This window comes from Apium graveolens, chromosome 1, assembly GCF_009905375.1.
Source record: "Apium graveolens cultivar Ventura chromosome 1, ASM990537v1, whole genome shotgun sequence".
NCBI classification, from domain to species: Eukaryota; Viridiplantae; Streptophyta; class Magnoliopsida; order Apiales; family Apiaceae; genus Apium; species Apium graveolens.
Window position 1 is genome coordinate 43,584,930 of NC_133647.1, and position 10,549 is coordinate 43,595,478.

At 32.9% G+C, this 10,549-nt stretch overlaps 1 protein-coding gene across 4 annotated transcripts; it reads left to right on the forward strand.

Moving 5' to 3' along the window:
* The first annotated feature begins 6,182 nt into the window (after positions 1 to 6,182).
* On the forward strand, positions 6,183 to 10,173 carry LOC141663393 (sugar transporter ERD6-like 8). Of its 4 annotated transcripts, none has more exons than XM_074469284.1 (6): positions 6,183 to 7,164; positions 7,621 to 8,119; positions 8,296 to 8,565; positions 9,350 to 9,456; positions 9,571 to 9,636; positions 9,727 to 10,173. In XM_074469284.1, exons 4-6 carry the CDS (start codon positions 9,445 to 9,447, stop codon positions 9,934 to 9,936), a joined length of 288 nt encoding a protein of 95 aa, XP_074325385.1. In that variant the 5' UTR covers positions 6,183 to 7,164; positions 7,621 to 8,119; positions 8,296 to 8,565; positions 9,350 to 9,444; the 3' UTR covers positions 9,937 to 10,173. The 4 variants fall into 4 exon arrangements, with proteins under 4 accessions (XP_074325385.1, XP_074325387.1, XP_074325384.1 ...); XM_074469283.1 differs by lacking the exon at positions 6,183 to 7,164 and adding an exon at positions 7,175 to 7,488; XM_074469285.1 differs by lacking the exon at positions 6,183 to 7,164 and adding an exon at positions 7,175 to 7,488 and having other exon boundaries at positions 8,495 to 8,565.
* Positions 10,174 to 10,549: the final 376 nt, after the last annotated feature.

Consider the following 10,549-nt stretch of genomic DNA (forward strand, 5'->3'; position numbering starts at 1 on the left):
CTCATTGTTGTCTTGATGTGTGACAGAGTTTTGATTGTCAGAAACTCCCCCTGAGTTTATGGATCTTTGACTTGAAATTGGAGTTCTTTCTGATTGTGATCTAATATGGCTTTCAACTCCTATTAGTGGATCAACGGATGTTGTTTTTTTCCTTTCGACGGATGATGCAAATTGTCTTTCAACGGATGTTACACTTGATCTTTCTATGGATGTTGAATTATGTGCTTCATTAGTTGTAGATTTTTCTGCATTTTCCTTGGTTATTTGTTCTTGATCACTTTCATCATCACAGTTCATCAAACACAACATGTACAGATTCCATAACAATGTTGGTTCTGAGATTGTAGACTATGTATATTTTTTCAACTGTATATCCAACAAATATTCCCTTATCATCTTTGGCATCAGACTTTCCATGTTGATCAGTTTGATTCCTTAAGATATAGCATTTGCAGCCAAAGACATGAAGAAAGTTTAATGTTGGCTTCCTATTCTTGAACAATTGGTAGGGTGTCATGCATTTTGCTTGATTAACCAAAGAAATATTCTGAATAGCATGCAGTATTTACAGCTTCTGCCCAAAAGTATGTTGGTAACTTTGACTCTTCAAGCATTGTTCTTACAGCTTCAATAAGAGATCTGTTCTTTCTTTCCACCACTCCATTTTGTTGTGGAGTTATTGCTACTGAAAACTCATGCATGATCCCATTCTCTTCACAAAATAACCTCATCACAGAATTCTTGAATTCAGTTCCATTGTCACTCATGATTCTTCTTACTTTGAAGTCAGGATGATTGTTGACTTGCCTTATGTGATTGATGACGATTTCACTAGTTTCATCTTTGGATTTTAAAAAATATGTCCAAAAGAACTTTGAGAAATCATCCACAATTACTAGGCAGTATCGTTTCCTTGAGATAGACAATATATTGACTGGTCCAAATAAGTCCATGTACAGTAGTTGCAGAGGTTCTTCAATTGTTGAATTAAGCCTCTTTCTGAATGATGCATTGATCTGCTTTCCTTTCTGACATGCATCACATAGTCCATCCTTTGAGAATTCCACTTGAGGAATACCTCTTACCAAATCTTTCCTAACTAATTCATTCATAGTCTTGAAGTTAAGGTGGGAAAGCTTCTTGTGCCATAGCCAACTTTTATCTTCACTTTCCTTGCTAAATAGGCAAGTGACAAATTCTGTATTTGATGAGTTGAAGTCAGCTAAATACACATTTCATTTTCTCACTCCAGTGAGAACCACTTTGTTGCTTCTCTTGTTTGTCACAACACAGGCTTCAGAATTAAATGTTACTGAGTTGCCCTTATCACAAAGCTGACTGATACTCAACAAGTTATGTTTGAATCCATCCACTAGGGTAACTTCCTCAATGATGACATTATCTTTTATAATCAAGCCATATCCCACAGTATAACCCTTGCTGTCATCTCCAAAAGTAATACTTGGGCCAGCTCTTTCCATGAACTCAGTGAGCAGGGTAGAAAATCCAGTCATGTGCCTTGAGCACCCACTATCCAAATACCAAATATTCTTTATGTTTCCCTGCACACAATAAAATCAAATCAAGTTGATTTTGTACCCAAGTTTCCTTGGGTCCTGTTTTGTTAGCCTTTTCTTAGGTTTCTTAGGCTTGTCCACATTTGATTTAAGCATCTGAAGTTCATCCTTAGTCAATTGAGTAGAACCCTTAAAACCATTCATCATTGCAGAATTATCAGGCACAGGCTGATTAACACGGAAAGACATATTCTGTGTAAACATGTTATTCCAATATGGCATGCTAAATGGCATTTGTGGCATGCTAAATGGCATTTGTGGCATGCTAAATGGCATTTGTGGCATACTAAATGCAGCATAGTAAAGATTTTGTGTAAATGGCATATTAGCAAACTGTGCGTTCAAATTATGTGCAGGCATAACATTCACAGGCATTGTAGGCATACTGGGAAATGAAGGAGGTGCAGACATGGGAGTAGGCATAGCAAGTTTGCAATTAACAGATAAATGATTAAAACTAACACACTTAACATAGATTTTTCTTGGTGCATATTTATCAGGTGTGTAGTTATTATGTTTGTTAATTCCTACTTTCTCATTCCTATTATTTTTCTTTTTAGACTCTGCTTTCACTTCAACTTTCTTCAATCTGTCATTCAATTGCTTGATAGACAGATGTCCTACATTGACTCTCTTGTTTTTCTTCACTTGACTTGTTTCTCCTGGAACAAAGTTCTTAGAAACTGATCCATATTTCTCATTTAGTTTAGCTAGTTTAGCTTTGCTACCTGGCTTTCTTTCACTCAACAGATGTGATTCCTTATCTTTCGACGGATAATCCTTTTGGTCTTTCGACGGATAACATTCATCATCCGTCAAATCCACATCCATTGAAAGTCCTTCTACCAAATTGGAATCTAGTTTCTCCTTGCTCTTTGTCCAGGCTTCATCACAAAAAGATTTTATACCTTGAACTTTAGTAATTTGAGCATGAACATCTCTAGACGATTTCTATGCCTTAATTACTTCCTGCTCTTGTTCAAGCTGATTTCTTAAAATATCCACTTTTTTTAAGGATGCAGTCAATTCATCTTTGGCAATCTTGCACTCTATTTTCAGTTTTTCAAACTCAACAAATTGAGTTTCTAACACAGTGATTCTTTCACTTAAAAATAGATTGTTCTCTTTAAGTTTAGTGTTTTTTTAGTGAGAGACTTGAGTGTAACACGCAAATGATATAATTTAGTAGACATGTCATTATGGCATCATTACACTCATATTTAGATAAATGTGCTAGATTAGTGGTGATTACCTGATTACTTGATGAAATGACCTTTGTTTCATCTGATTTGGCCATAAGTTCTAGATTGACATAGCTTGTATCTTCATCATCATCTAATCCATCTGCAGCCCAATCATTTTCTTGTGTGATTAAAGCCTTTTCCTTTTATTTGAGCAACTCAAAGTATTTCTGTTTGTAATCAACAGACTCAAACTTCTTTTTACTAGAATCAGACTTTCTGCATTCACTAGCAAAATGACTTGCCAAGCCACACTTGAAACATTTGAATTTAGACTTATCAACCATGTTTCTGTTTGACTTGGTTGCTCTAAAATTCTTCTTGAATGTGAGCTTGGCAAATCTTCTGGATAGAAAAGTAAGATGCTCATCTATGTCATCCATGTCATTTTGACTAAGGTTGTCTTCATGTTCAGCTACTAGCCCTTTTCCCTTGCTTTCACAAACTCTAGGTTTTGGTGCAGATTTAACAGCTTCAACCTTTGTCTCCTTCTCCTTTTCTTGCTCAGCAACTAATATAATGGATCCTCCCTTCTTTCTTCCTTTCTCCAGCTTCTCATCTTGCTCTATTTCAAGCTCATAGGTCTTTAGAATCCCATACAGTCTATCCAAGGTGAACTTCTTGTAATCTTGAGAATTTCTTAATGAGACTGTCATAGGCTTCCATTCCTTTGGCAGAGATCTAAGGAATTTGAGATTTGATTCTTTTGTTTGATAGACCCTTTCATGCAATTTTAGAGTATTCAGTAGTTTTTAAAACCTACTAAAAATGTCAGTGAGTGACTCATTTCTTCACTATGGAAATGCTCATATTGTTGAATCAAGAGTTGCATTTTGTTCTCTCTTACCTGCTCAGTTCCATCACATATAATTTGAATTGTGTCCTAGACATCCTTAGCAGTTTTGCAGTTTATGATGTTGTCAAACATGTCACCATCAACACCATTAAATAAAATATTCATGGCCTTTTTATCCTTATGAACTTGTTCAATATCAAGATCAGACCATTCTGCTATAGGCTTTGGGACAGATACTTCATTTCCGATAGCAGCTCTCATAGGGACATGTGGACCTTTTTCAATACAGTCCACATATGTTTCATCTTGAGATAGGAGATGCGGGTGCATCTTCACCTTCCAATGGTGATAGTTATCTTTATCCAGAAATGGAATCTTTACTCCAACATCTTTTCTGCTCATCTTGTTAGTTGTTGTGATCTTTAAACTCTTTGTTCCTCAAGAGCTTGCTCTAATACCAATTTTTATTCCCTAACAATCTTACAAAGAATTACAGAAGGGGGGTTGAATGTAATTCTGGCTACTTTTAAATTTTAAGAATAGCTGTTCAATAAATATATAGTTGTGTTTGATTTGACTATGGTGCGGAATGAAAGTATTGGTGAAATCAAAACACAAAGTAATCAAATACAAGTATTTAAAAACTTTCTGGTGGATTAAACTTTTCCACCAGAGATATATATTAAGCAGAGAACTCTGTGTTACAAAATTGTAGACAACTGCTTACAAGTTAAACTACAAGAACAGAGAAATTCTTTACAAATTTTGCCTTATCTATTTCTCTAGTAATTGCGTACTAACTTGGATACTATTCAACTTGCTACACTTGGTTTATATATCACCAAGTTATATGATAAAAAGATAAGTAAATAAGACAAAATATTTCTAGTCTAATTTCATGCTGCTTCACTTCTCTTTCCAGCATCTTTGAATATCTTTAGTTTAGCATGTAAATGGAAATGCTTCTTTGTTCTCTAAACCCTGCAAATAGGCTGTCACATTCCATTTGCATACAATCAACGCATGTGACTATCAAGTCATTATCAACTGCTCTTTTGAATTTGATCATCCGTTGAAACTCAGATTGATCATCCGTTGAAACTCTGGTTGATCATCTGTTGAAACTCTGTTTGATCATCCATCGAGACTTAAGTTGATCATCCGTTGAAGCTTTGTGAATCATCCGTTGAGACTATTTTCTTGATAATTAACTCTATTTCATTTATGCAAGATTACAAGGCATCAGATATTTACAATTAACCAACCTATCTTGCATATCAATTTAGTAGTCAACATGACTCATACAATCTACAACATCTAGTTCACTAAGCCATTTAAGCATGCAGAATGTGCTACTACTCTTATTGTTACATAAGCTACTCTTTCAACCGATGTTGAAATGATCATCCGTTGAAAGCTACAATTTCACTTAAATAAAATCTACTTAGTATTTTTTTAAGTTATCATCAAGTACACAACATATTCGTAACAGTTAAGTATAATAGCATTAAGTTTGAATATTATTTTAATTGATTTAAATTATGGTGGTAGACAATTCCATTCCATATCAGTGTCATAATTTAAATTATATTAAAATAATATGCAGCATAGTTATTTGTATCATGTACGAATAATTGTGATACTTTTAGTATTAGTGATATTATTTAGAATTTTTGTTTTAAGTAATCAATGCTTATTTCTAAAATCACTAATGTTGAAAGTTGAAGTATTTTCTAAATTATGTGTATAAAACTCTCAATATTTTATATACTTAGAAAGTATTTCTAAAATTACTAATTATCCATAGAGTGATTGCCATGTGTATAAATCATATATCCTATTGGTGATTATTCAAGGATAATTATAAATATTAAAGTACCAGTATCTAACACTATGCCATAGATGACCTATTTGCACGTTTTTTCCTGGTGTTGCCTTAGAAAATGTTGTAATAGGTATGAAATTATGGCCCTATCACAACACCCACATTTTGGTGTTGTGATAGGCATAATAACATGCTGCAATAGCTCAATAAATCTTTGGTGTTGACATAGATGTCTTCCCTGTTGCAACACATAGAATGTGTTTCCATGAGTGGTTAAATATATTTTTTAATTTGAATTTAAAATTAAATTTATCTTTAAAAGTAGTATATTTGAATAAAATAGTTTGTACAGTTTTTTGGAAAGTGAAAGCCCAAAATATAAATAAATTATTCTTATATTTATAGAAATTGAAATATTTTATTATAATTTAAAATTAAATGAATATATGTTTATAACTAATTTAATAAAATAAAAAAATTACTTGATATCACTAAAATATTTTATAAAAAATAACACCATGTAGTACTCTTACTTTTGAATAAATTAATTAATTTAATAAATTAATAATAATATTCATAATATGTATGATTAAAAAATACTATAAAATTTATAAAATTAAAAAACAATTGATATGGGGTGGGCTGCTGAAAAATTGGATTAGGCTGGGCTGCTGAAAAATTGGATTGGGCAGCTAAATTTTAGATAGATAGACAGAGGCCGGAAGTGAACTATTCAGACAAAAGGAAGTGGAAAATAATTTCAGGGATTCGCTTTTGTGTCATTTAAAAAAACTCGCCCCTCTCCTTCTTCATTCACTGGCCTTCTTTATTGTCTTTTTTTGTTGTGGAATTTAGCTGTGGGAAGCGAAGATGATGCAAGCTAGTCTCCTGGTGCATCTACGACATTAAAAGCTTTGTGTTAAACTTGAGACACAATAATGTTACTGGAAGCATTCCTTCTAGCTTTGGAGGGTTAAAGTTTATCGGAGTTCTTGATATGTCTCATAATAATCTTGATTCTTGATTCTTATGTCCCTGTATGCATATACTTGTTAATTCTTAATTTGTTGCTCTGAGATAATAATTTTCTTGTTTATAACAATTTCCCACCACCTGTTTGTTAAATTTCTGACTGAAAATCTTGAACAATTGAGTTTTTTACAAAATGGTTAAGAGAGGTTCGCTGTTGAAGGGCGAAATGGGGGAAATTCGGGAAATAATTCAATGACTTTAAGACAAGAGGCTTTAAAGAATCTTAAGAAATGGTCTAGTGTTGAAGTGGTTGTGCCTTCGTTAGGTGCTTCGTTAGGTACTCACTTGAAGATTCTCTCTATTTTTTCTCTTTCTTGCTTTTCTTTTGTTCATCTATCCACTCTTTATATACTTTGGTTTAATTTATTTGATATTTACTTACATGTCATTGTTCTTTATATGTTTAATTTGATGTTGGTCTTTGACATTTGAGGTAATTTGGTGTTTTTTTAAATTATTACATTTTTATCCAAATACAGAGACACCTTTAATTATTTTTGAATCAAATGAAACCCTTTTTTTATTATTTCAATTGTCTTTAGGCGATGCTAGATTCTTTATAGGCCATGTTCCTGATAATGCTTTCTATATCAAAGCATAATATCATTGCTTGCTATATCAAAGAATAAGATTTGGAAGCAGCGGACAGTGAATTGCTTAAAAATTTGGGCCATATGGTAAGGGCAAAAGTAGGTAATTCCCTTGTGCCATTTCTTCTTTTATTCCTTTCATGTTGGTTCAACAAATGTTCACAAGATATTACATCCCGGTTGTTCTGTATTGAACGTGTCAAACATTGTTTGCAAAAATTTTGGCCAGCGTTTGAGCTGGAATCATATTCTGTGACACTTTGAATCTTATCTCTACCGGCATCTGGTACCATATTTCGCTCCCCAACCATATTATATTTTATACACGTAATATGCACACATGACTACATATAGCAAGTTGCATTAAGCTACCAATCATCCCTTCTATCATTTATATATGTCTTCGCTTCTTGGTTAGATTATGATGGTAAAAACTCTTGTTGTTGATCAATTGTATTTATATTTTACGAATCACTGAGTCTTATTACACTATAAGGTTTTGTGTATTTGCCCTTGATCATTTGTTTTCGACGTATTTTTAATCTCTTAATCTATATAGGATGCTGGTGGGAATGATCAGAGTAATATTAGAAAGAAGATAAGATTTGTAGCTGGACCCTGTGGAGGCAGTGGCAGTGCAAGCTGGGATGATGTAGTTCATAGCGGAGTCAGAGAAATCAAACTCGTATACGATAATTCCATAGATTATATTCGTGTGATTTATGACAAACATGGCAAGCTTGTTGCTGGAGAAAAATAATATGGAGGGGTTGGAGGCATTAAGATGGCTGAGGTTTTGCTTTTAAGTTTTCAGTTTCACTTAATATTTCCATGCTTAACGATTTAAGACTCGTTTGACTAAACTTTTATCAGGCTTGCGCTTTAGCTAATTTATTTAGGCATAATTTGAATTTCATTCCATGCAATTGTATTGTTATCGATGTTCTAATGTTGATTAAGCTGCAACTTCCTGATGAGTACTTGGTGGGTATGAGTGGACACTACAGTCCAGTGATCAACAGTGGAACTCCGGTGAGGTGTTTTCAATAGCCTATAAGGTGTTCCACTTATTCTATCCTATGCATTTGTGTGATTTCTTGTAATCTATAATATACCAAAATTGATAAGCGAATCAGGCCACAGAAACAACAAAGCAAATAATAAAGAAACACAGAACAAGAAGATTATTTCATTTCCCTGTTGCATAGAGATTAACGAATCATAATTTTCTTAGATTACAGAGCCTATGATTAGAATGAATCTAAAACTCCCTTGGATTATGGGGCACTCTCAGCTTTACACTTTAAAGTTCAAGTCCAGGAAAGGCAAATCAGAAGCTTATATGTAATCAGAAGCATACAATCTGAGCCTAGCTTATTGCTTTGGTGAAATTAGTGTAACATATTTAAATATCTGGTGCATTTTTAAACCAGCTTATGTTATATACTTCACCAACATTCCAACTTCAATTCTGGGATCAGCCTTTTACAAATTTTCCGTAAAGGTAACTTTTAATCTTTATATATATACCTGTATATTTCCACATAGTTGTTTGTGTAGATAAAGACCATATAATTATATAATTTAACATCTTTTTTTCTGTGCTGATATGATAAAGATGGGATAGAATAAGTGATCACATAAATATCCCATGCTAATGATTACAAGTAAAATTTAAAATAAGTACAGATGTACAGTACGAGGTTTAGATTTGAGATTTGGGATGGGCTCCTAATTTCCTAGTTATAGCATAAAAAGAGCTTTGATTATTTAAAGGCCCGTTTGAATAATCTCAATTGACTTTTTCAGGTCTAGTTATCTTTGGACTATATTGTTAAATTTACTAATATTTTTTTAATATATATGTAAAATTCTAAAATTCGGTATTCAGAATAAAACGATATATAAAAACTAAGAGTAAGTACTTGTATTTTTTGAAAATAAAAAATATATGTATACTTTTTACCGGAAAGAAATACTTATGTTTACAAATAAGAGATGGTTAGGTAGTTGGTGCTTGAAAACAAATCTTTAACATGAATAAATAATTCTTTTTAAATGAGTTATACATGTTCAGGATGATAAACAGATTGTCAAGAATCTTCAAAAAAAATAATTCTTTAAATCAACATAGGAGAAGTTTACTAAATTTACAATTGAAAGAAGCAAAATGTGTAGATAGGAGTTATTAAATTTAATATATGGTTTAAAATATTTTTTCTTTAAATTTAAGTTTGTTTTGGTTATTCTATTTTCTATATATTGTAACACAAAATATCTGTATACAGGATGTTTCTGGCCAGGCAGGCCCAAAGCAAACTGAAGAAACTGGTAAATCCATGAACAACTCTAGAGTTCTGTGCTGATATGATAAAGATGGGATATGATAAAGATGGTATGTTTGCTTATTTTGATTTACAATTAATTTAGGAAATTAGATTCTTATACTAATATAAAAAGCCATCAGGCTTGCAGAGAGAATTGAGTTATATATATTTTGTTTGTACAGGGAGCTTTGTCACTTGATATTGGTAGATTTCTGACAGGATATAGCATAGGGATTGTTTCTTATGTGGTAATTATTTGTTATTCAGACATCTAGGTTTTTTTATTTTATATTTTGTATTCATAAAGTTAAGTACGGTGACTAATTGAATTTCCTCAGGCGCCGGTGTATATAGCAGAAAAGTTTAACAGGACGCTCTCTGATGAAGTTGCCAGGGTTAAGAAGGTTCAAGGCAACATGAGCTTGGTCCTGCATAAATTACTTGAAGCAAACTCTGGGTTGAACATTGACATGGCTCAGATTTGTGGGACAATTTCAGGTGACAAGGGAGTTGATGGTACTCCTCTTACCGGTGGTCGTAGCACTTAGACCATTTATTATCTCTCTTCTACGTTATTTTTAATGACTTGTATATTTTTGCGTTATCTTGCACGTTTAGTCTCTAGCAAGAGTACTTGTATTTCTTAAGTTATGTTTTGGTGTAATGGATTGTAATGGTTGGTTGGATGGATTGTAATGGTTGGATGTGTAGTTAAGACTGGTTGGATGAACTGAATTGGTTATGAATGTTGTTGAATTTATGGGAAATCAAGTATTTAAAAAGTACATTTCAATTTTTTACAGTTCAGGTGTTGCAATAGCCTATTAGTATGTTGCAATAGGGTGCTAAATTATACACATAAATTTCTTTTTTGCAACATTAAAGGTGTTGAAATAGGTGTGTTGCAATAGATGATAAAGGGCCCACTAGTGGGCCCCATACATGGGCCCCCATTTTTTGTCAATTAGTATACCTATTGCAACACCAAGTTTGTGTTGCTATACTATGAAAATTTTGTTGCAATTGATATTTATAGCAACATATTTTGCTGTGTTGCTATAGATTGACACTGGTGTAAGGTTAGATACTTATAGTGACGGTCTTAGACCCAACACCGAAAAAGTGTTGCAATAGACCTATTTTTGCCTATAGCAACAGTTT